Raw genomic sequence first — 16,500 nt, 5'->3', positions numbered from 1 at the left:
AATTTGTCAAGGAAAGTTATTTAAGATGAAATAATTTTCTGAGAGAGAGACTATTAAAAAAAAATTTATAACGAAGTCGACGAAATATTCGCCCGTATCGCGATCTGCTGCAGAACATCGCCAATTCTTAGCAAACTTTCGGCAGCAGCCTGTAAGAAAATAAATAAACGAAATAAAAATTTAAAAAAAACATCGCATAAGGAGAAAATTTAAAAGGTATACATCTTGTATCCACCCCCAGCTTAAAGAAAAATCGCAAGCTAGAAATCTATTTAGCGCCTTGGCAATTTAACTAACAGAAAAGGAAGAATAGGACCCTAAATCCGACACTCACGGGACTGAAGAAATGCCGAACTTCGGATCTCTTTCGGAAATTCCAATATGGCCCCCAAATATTACTATAATTCAATTCCACTGTTAATTTCAGAAAAACCAATAAATTTAGTCTAGTTTCGATCGTAGATTATGGGGTGAATTTAAAACTTAATCTTAAGAGAAATTTTACTAATCAAAATAATAATCTATATAATATAATCAGGAAGAAATAATCCGATTCCTATGAAGAAGAAATAATCGTTTCTTCTTTGGAGCGAGATCATAGTTCTCGTTTTTTCGTTTAGATAACATTTTGTTTTAACAAAAGACGCTTACCTCGCAAGAAAAGAAAAAAAGCTAACAGGGAACTACAAAAAAAATTTAACAATTAATGCTAAGAAACTAACAATGAATAACAACAAAAAACAAGCTAAAAACTAATAACGATAAAAAAAAAAACATGCAAGCAACAATTAACAAGAAAAAATAAAAAGCGGCAAAATAAAATAAAAAATTAATGAATCGAATAAAAAACCGCAAAAGGGATAGAATTCATTTTGTCCACATGGTAGTTTCAATGTCAACTGGGTGTGGCCAATTTATGGTCAAACAGAGGAGGGAAATTTGGGGGCAAATCAGCACAGCTGTCAAGATTGATTGATCAGTTTTTTCCAACTTCCATTTCTTTATTTTGTTCATTGGAAATACAGGTGTTTTTACTTCTCACTTTATTTTAAACTGCTTTAGAAACAGATGTTTCCTTTGACACAGATTTTTTTTCAAGCTTCTTTTTTGTTTTTAAAAGATAAAATAAAGTAAGTTACTTCAACAGAATAAAATTCCAAATAAAAAGAATATACCTGATTTTTTTCAGGGTGCGTAGCCAAATCTTTGAATCAAAAATAAGCACTTTTTAAAAACTCTTCAAGCACTTTACAAAAGTTTTCAAGCACTCAAAAATTTCATATTCAATCAATGATATTATTGAAAAACAAAAACTTTTTATAAACAGTTTTAGCGTTAAAAAAAACCCAAAAAGAAACGGGCGTAAATCGAAACAATAAGTACTTTCCCACATCACCGAGTGAATTCAACTTGACCCTGAACTCAGAGCAAAAGTACCCTTACCCCCTACGTCAAAAAAAGTGTTAGAAGTAAAATAAAATAAACAAGAACAAAATTAAAATAAATTAAAAAGAAAAACATTTCATAAGGATCTGATACTCTCTATCCGAATTGGAACACTCGGGTTTCGGTTTCAAGTGTGCGCGCATGCGCAAGTCATAACGTGGGTACGACATGAAGTCGGTGTGAAAGATTACGTAGCAAACTCCCCATTTTTTGTGAAATGCATGGGATCCACCAGATATCACTGAAGGGAAGAAAAAAAATTATTCGGAAATAAAGCACTTTTTAAAAACGCCAGCTGAAAAAAGCACCTTTAAAAGCTTTTAAAAACGAAATCCACAAAAAAGCACCTTTAAGTACTTTTTACAAACGCTACGCACCCTGTTTTTTGTCTTATCAATATACATTTCTTAAAAAAAAAAGAAAAAGATTAGATCAGATTAAGTGTCGAATTTTGGAATGCTGGATTAGGGGTCCCATATACTTTTCTTTTCCCCAACTCCTTTAAAAAATAACTGATTGATTCCTCCTAAACACGTGGAGGAGGTGGGGTACACCAGGGCCGCCTCTCTTTCTAAGGTGAGTCACATTGGGTTATTTCCATTGAAGGAGGGCATTCTACCCACTAAAATTCCACCCCAAAAGATTGTGAAAGTGAAACTTATTTCCCCTTTGGTCATTCCTTCAGAATTTTTTTGGGGCCTTCTTAGTTATTTCTTATTCTTGTTATTATTAGTCATTTCGTTATTATTAGCTGTTTCGTTATTATGTATTAGTTTTTCCTCAAATTGTTAACGGTAATAAATTTTAAAATCTTTTTATTTTAAAATCTTTCTTTTAATACATTTTTTTTTTTTTTATTACATTGTTTCACGGATTTCTGTAATCAGTTCAGCGTTAATTCAGCTACTGAACATATAAATATTTATTTGCTGTTCTTCTGTTTTTTGGCGCTATGCCAACTGGTAAGAACAACTTTATTTTATATAGTTTTATTGTTTTCTTTTCTTTCTTTCTTTTTTTTTTTTTTTTTTGCTGAAAGAGAAAACTTTTTTTTGTTGCTTTTTTTTTTCGCTGAAAAAGAAATTTTTTATTATAATTTAGAAATTAAAACTTTACTTTATGAAATGCATAAAAAATTTAATTTTTTATTATACAGATATTCTAAATGGTAATTTAAAGGTCTCTTCTAAAAGAATGTTGATATGCGCGGTTTAGCGCCATTGCGGCAATTGCGCCGGAGCGGCGCTTACTATAACTTTTTTTAAAAAATTTCATTTTTATCGAGGTGCGGCGCTTTCGCCGAAATATACGGTACTTACCTAAAATAATGAAAAAACTGGTAGTAAAGCTATTTCATTTTCACATGTTATTTTAGGAAAAGTAAATTATTCAGGACTACTGTTTTTTTTTCTTGATTATGACCAATACATTTACTCGTGGAATTTTTTAAATTATATATCGATCTTGTGACTAATTTTTGTTTATTACAGGTATTTTACTCCTCCTGAAAGCATTCAAGAAATGAAACTAATTTACTACCAGTTTTTTCTCTCTAACAGGTTAGTTATAGTTCTTAAGCATAAGATATTATACCTCATTAATTTTTGCATGGTATAATTTTTGAACTGTATAGGAATCAATTAGAAATGAATATATAAGTAAAAAAATGCAGAAATATTTGCTTTTTGGGGAAAGGGAGCACAAAAGTTTTCTATTTAAGTTAATAGGTGTCTCAATTATAGTTATCCAAAGGAGAAACTTAGAGAGAAATGTTGCAATCACATCAATGAGTTTTAAGTATTTGACTATACCATTAAAATTTGTAAACCCCTTATCTATAAGTAAAAACGTTTTTGCAATTACGAATTAAATATATAAATAAAAAACATATAATAAAACATTTCGAACCTTAGAGTTAGTGGAGAATGTTAGAACTGGAGTTATTTACATTTATGAACTAGAAATATTTTTAAAGATTAAGCTATATGTACTAACTTTACTGGCTTTTAGTTTCCACAATTTTATTACACCTGAAATTGAGAAATCTGATAAAAGTTACAGGGCAATTTTTAGATTAATAGTTACTGAGGGTATTTTTGTATTTTATACTGTCAGCATATAACAGTTTGCATATAATTCTAAGCGCATATCACAATATTGTTCTTAGTCACACAGAATTAAACGTCATTACTGATACAATTTTTCATTGTCTTAAATGCTACTCACTGCGGTGTAGGCATAATCACTGTTAGTAAGAAGGAAAGATTTTTTTCCAGCTTCATGCATTCTGAAATACAGAAAAATTTCATCAGAAGAGTAATATTAACAAAATTATATTATTAATTTCATTAACTTTTTCATAGCAAGAGGCAGAATATACAATCTTTGTTCATCCACCCAAAATTAATAGACTCTGTTTTATCAAAATTAAATCAATTCATTGATAAATGTCCCCAACAGTAACATTTTTCAAAAATATGCAAATTAAAAATGGAAGTATACAGCAAATATTGAGCTAGAAGAGTATTTAAACAAGTGCTATAATGATCATTTCTGTCAAGCACTCTAGTTCTGAAGTATTCTTTTTAAGGAAGCCTTTTGATTAAAATAGACAAAAATTATAGGATTATATTTCAATAAAGAACATAAAAACGGAAAAGTTTTTTTGAAGCAATGAGATAAAAATAACAATTTTCCCTATTATTTTAAAGTCTTCACCATAATGATATTGAACCTGCATTTGCTAAATATCATTCTGTGATTTTTAGTAAGTATCACGCTTTTATCTTCATTGATCAATGAAAAATGATAGTTTTTAATATTTATTGCAATAATTTATTTTTTTAAAAAAAGATTTTTTTTCTCTAAAAATCTTGATTTTTATTAATTTATTTTTTCAAAATTAGAAAGACTTTGACATTTGTTCATACCTAGCAAACTGGTTTGATTCAACTACATAAAACAACTACATCAACAGTTTAACTACAGCAAGACTAAGACACACTTCTCATTTCTCTCATAATGTTTTTTTTTTTTTGAAAAGGTTTTGAATATGAAAGCTTATATGCAAACCTGCCAACTGTTAGGGATTGTCCATCGTTTCAGAAAAAAAAGACTTTCAAGCGGTAGCAAAGGTAATAATTTAATAAATTAGAATAAGGAAAAGCTTGCCCACTGCTACATACAATTAATTTAAATAGATAGATTAAAGGTAATATAAGGTATAAAAGATATTAAAGGTACATAAATTTTAAGGCATATGAAGATTATGAATTTTAGGATATATGAATCTTTTGAAATATTTTTAATGAGATATGTAAGATATACAAATTTTAAGGCTGTAATAAATAGTCAGCAAGGAATGAAAAAAAGTATCTGAATTATAATGATAAAAAAAAAATTAGACCTAAGTTTTATCTCCAAAACCTAATGTTTCTTCAGAAAGAAAGTTATTTTTTTATATATTTTTTTTTAACTTTAATAAACAGCTTTGAGAAACTAGAAAAGTCTCTCCTTCTGCAACATGTGGAGATAAATATGAATAACAATGTACTAAGTTTTTATAACCTGATGACCATTTCAGAAATTGTTTAATAGAGATTTGCAAATGCAAGTAAGAAAAAAAATTAACATAAATTTAATGAATGTATTTTGTATGCATATTAAATCTTCTCCTCACAAGCTAACTGATTTTTTAAATTTTTTCAGAGCTCAAATGATCTTGTAGCAGTTCTATAATTATCTCTTTATTCTATGCCTGGTCCATACACGTCAATACTTCTACTTTCATTAAAAGTTTAAAAAAATGTATTAATAAGTACATACTTTCACTTCTAATACTTTTCTTTTAAAATTCAGTACTTTACTTGCACATTCATTTCTTTTTTAAGTAAAACATATCAAAATTTGTTACGAGAATATCAAAAGAGATTAGTTACATTTTTAAAAAAAAATCTTTTTAAAGATTCAAAAAAAAAAGTTTTTCATAATAGTTTTCTCAAAAGTTTTAGTTTCAATACTTCTGAGAAGAAAAATTATTAAAAGCTCTTTTATATAAAGAGATATACTTGAATACAGGCCAAAAAATCTGTTAAGTAGATCAGTTGGAAATTATACTTTTTACAAGAAGAAAATGATTCAACTTTGGAAAGCGCTTCATTACTGTATCAAACTGAGGGCTGCTAATCTATCTTAAGATTTACACACTGGTAAACCAAAATTGGGTTAATAGCCCAATATTGATCTAGCAATATTGGAATCATCATAGAAAGCTTTTATACTCTTCCATTCTTACGTAAATAGGTAAGATCTCTACAAAAAATCTTCCATTGAGAGATCACCCTAATATTTTACATGTCATCAGAGTTGAATTCTATATTAGAAAGATGCAAAAGTTAACATTTACTGTTTCAAATACTTTACATAAATAGCTGCTTATGAAATAGCTTTACTGTGCTTTCATTTTAGCAGTATTGTTAACTGAAATGAAATATCATCAAAAGATATTCTAAGCAACCTAAGTAACCAATCTTTTGAAATGAAATTTAGTTGAAAATTAAATTAAATTATTAAAAATTATTTGATATATAGATACATCACATTTTTTGATAAAAGTTTAGGCTACTTTAAGTTTTCAATTATTTCAAAGTGTATTTAAAAATCTGTACTTTTTTTTGTTCTTGTACCTTCTAGTTTTTATTTTTCATAATATGTACTTTACGTGTTTTAATTGTTATTATTGCTTTAAATACATATACTTTTACTCATTACTTTTAAAAGTAAAATTCCCATTATTGTCATGGCCTTGATGTGATTCTTGTTATAGAACTGACAAGATCATCTGTCTTTGAAAATTAGAATATAAGTGCAGTGGCACATTTTTGCTCTATTTAATAAAATTTCATAAAAATTTTTAAATTTTTTGAAAAATTTTATGAAAAAACTTTAAAGAATCGTAAAAAAAATTTGTGTGACCATAATTTCCTCAATTTAATAAAAAAACAAGATAGCTGAAAACTTAATTCATAATGTTTTAATTTAGAATACAATAAAAATTATAAATACGAAAGTGTCAAGAGTATTTGATATGCGTTAAATAGATACAGAAATGTATGGTTTGCTCTGGCAAAAAATATAAGAAAAATTTTTGCTTAACCTACCGATCAAAAAGCATAGGCAGGCGTTCCTCCTTGACCAAATATTTCGAAGGATTATTAACAGTTTCATCCTTTAATGACCCCTATAAAAAATATTAGATAAAAAGTAAAAATAAAAATAACATAAAAAAACAACATTTGCTAGTGATTATCTCTTCACTTTTTTTATAGCTTAAAGCTTATTCTAGTACAATTTCAAATACTAGAAATTTTTCCTTAATACTTTTGATGAATGAAAACGGGAACATGGAAAGTATAAAGAAATGAGTTTCAGGAAAAATAAAGATGGCAGAAATTCTGAGGTGTTTACTAGTGAAGTTGATATTGAACTTAATGAAATCCTGAACTTCTTTGAAAGTAGAAAAAGTGAATTGAAGAATTTAGGTATATTTTTTCAGCAATTATAAATAACGTTTTTTTATTATCTTTTTTTTAATAAATTTATTAATTTAAAATTTTTCCAAACTTTTTCTAGTTACATCAATTTGCACACACCTCTCAACACCCTCTCCTTGCTGCAAGCTCCCTATCGACACTTCTGGGTAGTAATATTTTTTTAATGGTAGTGTTTATTATTTTGCTCTCCCTCTCTCTATCAAAGTTAAAACATAATAGCTTTAATTTTAGGTGTGTTGCCAACTGGCTAGTATTATTACACACACTTTTTTTTTGAAAAAGCTGGAAAAGAAAATTCCTCTTTCTATGTATGCTCATGAAACTTCAAACAAAAGTTCAGATTTCTTACACTCAAGATTTCATGGATTTGATAATGTATTTTAAGTTTTTTTAGTTAAATTGCTTAGAAATTCGAATTATGTTCATTGGTACATTTAAAACATTTTACATTAAAATATTTAATTAACTTTTTATTGTACATGAAAATATTTAAATTATTATTTTATTATCATTTTAAAAGTTTTTTTTCATCATTATAATTATTCGTTTTGACTGCTGCGCACACTTATTCCAGTATTGCCAAAATGGTATATGAAGTGCTGTACTTACATGAACCTGTTAAGGGAATTTATTTTGTTTTCTTTTTAGAAATGAAAACTTTGTTGCTGATGTTTGCAAAAAAACATTTCTGTTATTTTACAGGTGCTATATATTAAACATACTTGATCAACTATCACTAATTTTAAAATGTTGATACATGCAGTTCATCATTATTACAGCATTTACACCAGAGCAGAAGTTCGGATGGCTTTTTTTTATTTCTCCCATTTTTACCAAAGTGCAGTGCTTAAAATAATATGGTACTTTTCCAGAAAACAAAAGCAAAATTTGTCCTATTTTGGTAAGTAAAAAAAAAAAAAGATACTTATCACACATTGACTCTTTAAATTGAAATATATGATTGGAGAAAGGACGTGTTTAGTAAAATATGGATGCATTAAAAAAATGTTTGCTATCTTTCTTCTTCATGTACTTTGCAATTTTGATATTGATTTTTATTAATTAAAAAATTTTATTTTTGCTCAATATTTTTAGATTTGAATAAATTTAGAAATAAGAAAGGTAATAGGCAATTGCATCGCTTGAATACGCCATCTGGGGAGAAGACCGGTTCCCAGCCTTTGGCGCTTCCCACTCCTCCTCTTTTCAGTTGTATAGGAATGTACTATGATATTTTTCCTTTTCTTAATATTTTTCAATTAATGAAAATATTCTTTTAAAATTTCCATGGTGATTTCTTTTAGAACTATGTTTAATGTAGTTTTCAGTTCCATATAGTTTCCTAACTTAAAAGATTTTAATCTATATGAAAATCATGACAGAAATTAATGTACTTCCTTCTTCTATGACTCTCCACACGTTAATGGTGAAAGCAGGAGAAATGTTGCCATAGGTAGAGAGTTCTTCTCCATGCCATCTGTAGACCATTTCGATGGCCAATAGGTAGCAGAAAATAAATTAATTGTTTTTCTGATTTTACTTTGAACACCAGAAAATTTATTACAATTAAGTTTAAAAATTAATTACAAACTTCACCAACTAAAAGCATTGAAAATAAACAACCCAGTCACATTAATGTGATAATCACCTACTTTAAACATCAACCTGAAATAACCAATTACAGAAGGGAGGTGGAAGTACATTGTACTGAAGTGTATATAAAGGGTATTAAAGGGAATCCGAAGCGTAATCGCTTACATAATGCAAAAACGGAATGATTTATTTGACACCCAAAACAGCATAATCATTGGCTTTCAGATCAGGGGAGAAATAATTTTAAAATGGCTAATTTTGTAAACTGCATAGCAAAATGGCATAAAAAATCAGCAATGTGGAAAATCTAGTGCATCAAGGGCTATAGCTGGCACTAGGACTGGGCGATGTTAAGATTTCAGCAACATGATACATCACCACTTACACATCATGATGTTTCGATACATTGCAATGTCACGTTACTGTTTCACATTTGGTTTTGCCTAATTTTACGTTCTTGCACAACTTTGCTTTTTATTTATTTGATGCTCTCTCTACTGTAAAGTAAAACTAAAACTTAAATTTTAAATATATATATATATATATATTAGATTTTCTGAATTTAAACTTTGTGTGCACAGGAAAAGGAAAGAGTAAGATTTCAAGAGAGGGATATTCAGGTGGATATCTGCCAAAATGCATCAAACTAACATTATAGGAATTATATTCATTTTATAGGTATATATTAATAACTAAGTGATTTATAATTGAATGCTGGATTTGATTTCAATAAATGAAAAGTTATATAAAAAATATAATCAATGGGGGAAAAAGTAAAGATAGACGTAAATTAAATCTATGACTTTCAATAGCCTGATATATCAATGTCTTGGAAAAAAATATTTATTGCAAATGTCTTTTTTTCCATATTTTTATTATTTTTATTTTGATTATTTTTTTCTTTTGGATTAAAATAATTCAAGACTGTATTTTCAATTTAAACAAAACACATTTTTTCAACCTTCCTGAAAAAAAATCGGAAATTTTTAAATAAAAGAAAGAGTCTCTGAATATTAAATAAATAGTTAACTAGTAAAACAAATAATGTATTAAAATTTTGCATGCAGCTTTGAAAAAAATTAGTAATTTATTTTCAAGGAAGAATTAAGAAAAATAAAAAAAAGAATTAGAAAGTATTTCAACCTTGGCCAACAAAAATTGTTAACTTACAACATTATCAAAGATTGTCATATATCTTAGAGAAAAACACATTAAGAAATTATTACATTACATTAAGAAATAATTTATCTAAAAAAAAATTTGAAGAAAATATGCATTTTATTCAAATTTTATATTGTAATAAATTTATGCTAACACGAATATTTTAGCAATTAATATTTGATATTTGTGGATGGAGAAAGATTATTGTAGTGCATAAAAAAATTAGTTTGAATAACTTTTGACTTAGTAATCGGATTTCAAAAAGTCTGATTTCTTAAAATTTATTTTGCGAGAAACTATTCAACTAATTTCTTTTAACTTTTATATTTTAAAACAAAAAATTACATTCTATTAAAAAAATGTATACCTTACAATTCAAACTTTTTTTTCCTATTAAAAATCAAAAAATAATTAATAAAAATCATTTTTTGTATAAAATTATCGTTGGATAAACAAATTTTATAATTGCGTGCTAAAATGTTTCAATTCAAGTAAAAAGTTCTCGAGATATGACAAAATACGCAAAAAGCAACATTAACATTAAGAGGTCCTAGCTTTTGATCACTCTCCTGACCAAATTATTAGGACAACATTTCTCAGATTACAGCTATCCCCTATATTTTCAGGGCCAGGAATCATAATCCGTCAAAAAATTTATTCAGATAAGTAAGTTTTTGTGCTTCACTTCGTAATTTAAAATATTGTCTGCTTAAAGTAATTAGCATATAATAGCCTCTCTCTCGAACCACTAAAGATTAAGTCCTAATACGCAAAAATCTGATCAATAGACCAAAAGTATTGGCTTGCTGTGTGTCAGCCAATTGTAAAAATAAAATTGATACAATTATAAAAATAAAATTAAATTAAAAATGCATATTGAGCCGACAATTATAAACATCTTTATAATCAGAAAAATAAAAACTTAATAGAAAAAGAGAAAAAAACTTTATGGATTGAGAAAGATAGAAAACAGATGATTCGCGTAGATGACAGATGATGCGTGCAACCTCTTCGCCTTTCTTTCTCCAGAATTTATTTACTATCTTTTATATTTTTGAGGAAATAGAGAAAAATTAGTATAAAATCAAAATTTTCAGGAAAAGGATATGATCGAAATTAAGTATTATGGCTTCTATATTGTAAAAATCAATTATTTAAAAATTTATTTTCATAATTATTGCCAACCTAATGTATTATGTTTCTAAACCATATTTCGTGAAAATAAAATTTAACTGCACACTCTTATAAAAATCGTTATAAATAAAGAATGATTTGAGACAGCTTGGATTGGCAATCAAGCCGAAATAGAAAATGCTAAGGAAATAAAAACGAATTGAAAACGAAACGACTACCTCAAAAAGAAAATTTGCATTTAATAAGTTGTCAATTTAAAAACTCGTTTGCCAAATTTTTTCGGAAAAATATTAGAATTTTTATAATTTTAACATTTTTTAATAATTGAAAAGTGGTCTACATGCAAAATTGCAGTCTTATACAAAATTATGAATGTGAAAATTTTATCCATATTGAAGGAATGTAATTCTTCAGATTTAACAAAGAAAAGATTAATAAAATAAATAGGTACAAAAGTTAATAAATAAAAAGACTTATCGGAACAGATCAAAAATGATCTTTTCTTCAGCAAGACAAAAATGATCTCGTATTATTATAAAATAACAAAGCATAAATCATCCTCAGAGAATCACTTTGCGAAAGGTGGTCATATTTTATTTTATAATCGTCTTGAACAGCCAACCCAATTTTTTGGGTTTACGACTACTAATGTTTACGACTACTACCTTGTAATTTTGAACCCAATCCAGAAGACAAGGGAATTCTTGGATCAAGTAGTGGGAGAAATTTGCCTTCGCAGAGGATTTTTTGATAGAATTAACCTGCATTTGCATTATATGGAAAAGAAAACCACGAAAATTTCCCATAGTAAGCCCGACGATAAGGGGACTCTAAGCCATGATCCATCTACCCCTGTGGATATATTACATCAACACTGTAGTTGGTATGAGCCAGGTGAAGAATTCGAATCGATGAGCTATCTTTGGGATTCAAATCAGTAACTGGACTGTGAATAATAAACAGTAAAACAATATTTTATACTGCATTTCAGACCATTCCCAGTTAAAGATTTGTCTAGGCCTCTGCAAATTTTGTCTTCTGACTCAATCCCAATGTAGTTTTAAACAGTGGTTATTTTGAAAACAACATTTTATTGTTTTCTTATTTGGAAACACCATCTGTTGACAAACTTAGTAACTAATTTTGGGACTTAACAAACACATATCTGCATCTAGATATGCTACTTAAGAGTAATTCTTAAAAAAGTAGCCTTTCCGTTATTTAATACAATGAATAAGTTTAAAAAGCAAATTGAAAAGTTTAACTTACCCGCATATGAACCCAGTCAATAGAATCTCTTACATCTTGGAAAATAGATGTGTAAGACATGAAAATATTTCCACTTTTAATTCCATTTTTTCCTCTGAAACAAATATATCAATAAAAAAATATAGACACTTTTCTTAAATCACTTAAACGATGAATATTGTTTAATAAATTAGCAGATGAGGAGTTAATCGATTTAATGAATTAATAGATGAGGAAAAATACATACAATGGGGCAAACAATTAGTAAAGTGTCTATAACATTGCAATAGAACTGAAAAGTAAGGTACAAGATACAATAGAGAAAAGTTTTAGTTTATCAAAACATGTTAATTGAAATTACCTGATGCCAATTCAGAATTTCTTTCAATAATTGAAAAGTTTACCTACAATAATTTCTTAATGCTGAAGAAGATAAAAAATTTTATAACAATGAAAAAAATTCTAAAAAACACTTTCATGCAAGGTAACTTTATGCAACTAACTTTCAATATTATATATTTTGTTTAATTATGGTGAACTAGAGGGGAGAAGACAAAAAACCCTTTCTGTTGTTTTACTTTAGTTTGATCCAGTAGGAGATTAAGGACAAAATCAAAATTTAAAACTCCCAATTATAAATAATTCTATATTTTATTTTCAGCAAATTAGAATTGAAAATGTGCTTTGAGTACTTATAAGAATTAAAGTATGCTTTAATGTTAATTAAACAGGAAAAAAATCACAAAAACAGAGGAAAAATTAGGAATTAACAGAAAATAACAGAGGCATTTAGGTCAAAGACAATCTAAAAAGTTTATACAGTGTTTTAAAAATATTGCTTATTTAAATATCGTTTAATATAATTTACAGAACCACTTAAAGAAATACTCTCTTTTTAATGGATACTAATTTTAGATAGCTTTCTTCATAGAACACATTTTTCTCAAAAGTTGCATAATTTAAATTTTTATATGACCATCAAACATAAAAAGGAGAAAGTTTTAAAAATGCTAATTATGATCATTCCATAAAAAATGATAAAAAAAACCTTGTTGGCTTAACTTCAAAATTACCCAAAGATAAAGTGTTGTTTAGGGTACCTTACAACTGTGGTTTGGGAGAAAATGAGATAACAGATTTTTTTTTATTTTCAAAATTTAGTTTTGTTGAAAATCAGTACTCTTTTAACATGCATTTTTATCTAGTAAACTACGATTGGTTGGTATTATTTAGTTCAAAGGCTTCAAGATATAAGAAAAATCAAAATTTAATTAATTATTTTGAATGATAAAGCAATAGAATTAGCAAATAAAAGGTATGTGAAAAAAGGAAATTTAGATAAACATATGCCTTTGTTTTTTTTAAAGGGTAAAGGTAATAAAGGGCAATATGAGTTTTCCAAACTAAATAATTAAAACATAGTAATTTATTAAGAGTTAATTAAAATAATTCTTCTTTTTTGTATTTTTCCTAGCTTGCATTATAACTTTTTTTTAAATAATTTTTATGGACATCTAATTTTATAGTTATAATTTTTTATATACCACAGTGTAAATGGAAAAAAAAATTTATGAAAGAAGGGCTATTTTTCCAGAAAATAAGATGAAGTTATTAAGATGAACATCTTTAGTATTCAGTTGTCTGTATTTGTCTAGCATATTCTAGATTGTCAAGCTTTTATTATATTACTTTTCAAAGAATGTGTTTCTAAATTATGAATGGATAATAAAAAATATGTCACTATAGGTAGATACTTTATTGTAAATAAATATGCGCATAGAAATTTAATAAAATTACTTAATTTCCTAAAATAATGATACATTAAAATATTAATTTTTAATATAATGGTTAGTACTTAATTAATAATAATAAATTAATAATACTCAACAGAAAATAACAAATTCAAGAATTATCATGGTTGTTTCCAGTTTATTGATTAAATTTTAAAGTACAGCACAACTTGTGATAACATTGACATCATTTATCATGACTCCCATGGCAATGTAATTTTTGTATTTATTTTAAAAAATATCATTTTTTAAAAATTTAAATTTATCCTTTATAGTAGTTTACCTAATATTAAAAGAAACATGCATATATGCTATAAATAATACATACGGTATGTACTGAGATGAGTTGGTGAAGTAATCAATTAAACAAGCCAGCAGATAAGCCTCTGAAATGCAAATAAATAAAATAATAATGAATCAAATCTAAATTCAAATAAAATAATATAACTTCAAAAGAAAGAAAATAGATAAAACTTACCAGGCAAGTTAAATAAAGTGTTCATAACATAAACTCTTTTTTCATCAAGTTGGAGAAATTTATTCGGATAAAGATTATATATCTCTGAACTGAAAACAGAATACATGAATAACACAAGATAATGAACTAAAAACATCAAAATATTGTGAGATAAAATGTCAGGGTATTGTACTGGGCGCTTTAAAAAAAGGCTTTCTCTTCCATGTTTATCCAGTGGCATAAACATGGAAGAGTAAAAAAAAAATTTAAATGATCCACGAAAATTTTTATAAACATCTTGTTAGCAGTCAGCAAAAAATTTATACATTTGTATGTTTTAAAAAGAAAATATGAGATTTAGAGATGTTTGTTTTAATAAAAGATATCATAGGTTACAAAAACTTAGTTAGAAAATGAAAAAATTTTATGGCTAAATTATACACTTCATTGCTTTAAAATTTCCCATTTTAATAAATGCTATTTTTTGATCAAGAAAAAACATTTGTTTCTATGTCAGAGTGGTGCAACATAAATTGGGCAAGCACCTAAATCTATGATATTTGGATGAGCATTCGTTCAAATGATTGAAAGCTATATGACATTTTATTACTCTTTCCTTTTATAAACAAAAATGTTTAAGCTAACATTGCTTTGTAGCACAATTACACACCTAACACAGTTATGGGCAAATTGAAAAATATTGCACCAATGTTTAAAAAGAATTAAAATAGAAAACAGTACTTTAAAATCAAATCACAATAAAAGAAAGCACATTTATTTTTAAAAGCATTAAAAGTTTTTTGCAAAGACAAGAGTTGTTTGAAAAAATATAGTACTTTTAGCGCTGTTACAAAATTTAGGATGAATTTTTTTTAAGAAAAAAAAAAAGAAATAAAACTGATATCTCAATTTAAAAAATTAGGCAATAGATGATATAATGAGATTTTGTTAAAAATGTGAACAACATATTGAAAATGAACAATCATGGGTGTACTTTATGAAAAAATAAACAATTTGGATACTAACGTCTTTAAGAACTTGAAACCATGAATGCAAACCAATATATTTCCATAGGCATCTACTTTATTAAGCGTTCCATAAGTTTTATCAAACCATAAGCCTCTGTAAAAATTTTATCGAAATGAGTAAAGGGTAAAAGTCGATTGAGCAACAAATAAACTAAATAAAATTGATTAATAACTCACCTAATAGGAAAAGCTGGATCATATTGAAAATCTTTAATCTGAGGAGGATATCCAATTGAGACTAGTCTATCCCTAATTAATTGAAATTGAAGTGCTTCATATTCAGGATTTTTATATTCTAAAATTCAAAAGAATATAAACTTACAATAAATAAATAAACAAGAGGTGTTTTAAAAAAAGATGCCTTGCTTTTCAATATTGAGGAGCATGCTTGCAATAAATATATAGCTCTTGTAAATAGCAACTATAACCTCACAACTGTTCTTAAAATAAGGATGGTACTGCTCAAAAAATAAAGTTGTGAAATAATAATAAAAAATATATTAGTGATAATTTTTATTTCCACAAGCATTTACTTTCACAACAAATATTTTGAATCATACATTTACAAAAGTTAAACAGTTAAAGTTAAAAGTAAAAAAATAACATTAAAATGTTTTAATAAATATTTAATAAACCTCTTAAAAGTAAACACCAGAAACAAAAGTTAAGAGGAATAAACAATAAAAAATTCTAATACCATGCCAGTTACAAATAAAATAAACTTTGTTTTTGTGTAAAATGCAGACGATTTCTCAACTCTGTATTCCTCACAAAACTCACATAAATTCTGATTTTTAAATTTAGAGGTTTAGCAAAAAATAAATTAATTAAGTATATAAAATATAAATTTTTCTTGACACTTGAAGAATAAGCTTTTTAAGAAGCATGATGCTAAAATATTTACATATTTGCAATTAAAAGAAGAAAAAAAATTCGAAAGTAAATATCAAAATAGAAATGGCACAAAAAAATAACTAGAGACTGAAACAAGTGCCAATAAATTTCAAATCCAAAGCAAAAAATTTTTTAAAATTATTAATGAAATGAAAATTCTAAAAACCACATAATTCCTAAATTACACATGCTAAATT

At 26.7% G+C, this 16,500-nt stretch overlaps 1 protein-coding gene across 14 annotated transcripts in view; it reads right to left on the bottom strand.

Moving 5' to 3' along the window:
- The window catches only part of LOC107453665 (cytosolic purine 5'-nucleotidase), a 136,599-nt gene that overhangs the window by 38,115 nt on the left and 81,984 nt on the right, over positions 1 to 16,500 (bottom strand). For all 14 annotated transcript variants that reach the window (XM_071187383.2, XM_087154630.1, XM_071187380.2 and 11 more), the window contains 7 exons: positions 15,587 to 15,704; positions 15,408 to 15,503; positions 14,403 to 14,491; positions 14,253 to 14,310; positions 12,156 to 12,249; positions 6,606 to 6,685; positions 3,673 to 3,733 (listed from right to left, as the gene is read on the bottom strand). In XM_071187383.2, the coding sequence (XP_071043484.1) occupies positions 3,673 to 3,733; positions 6,606 to 6,685; positions 12,156 to 12,249; positions 14,253 to 14,310; positions 14,403 to 14,491; positions 15,408 to 15,503; positions 15,587 to 15,704 (596 nt within the window). The remainder of the gene's footprint in view (positions 1 to 3,672; positions 3,734 to 6,605; positions 6,686 to 12,155; positions 12,250 to 14,252; positions 14,311 to 14,402; positions 14,492 to 15,407; positions 15,504 to 15,586; positions 15,705 to 16,500) is intronic.

The sequence above is a fragment of the Parasteatoda tepidariorum genome, chromosome 11, assembly GCF_982258835.1.
Source record: "Parasteatoda tepidariorum strain Cologne lab strain chromosome 11, Ptep-v5.0, whole genome shotgun sequence".
NCBI lineage: Eukaryota > Metazoa > Arthropoda > Arachnida > Araneae > Theridiidae > Parasteatoda > Parasteatoda tepidariorum.
Note: the sequence above shows the minus strand (reverse complement) of the source record. Positions and strands in the feature narration are given on the sequence as shown.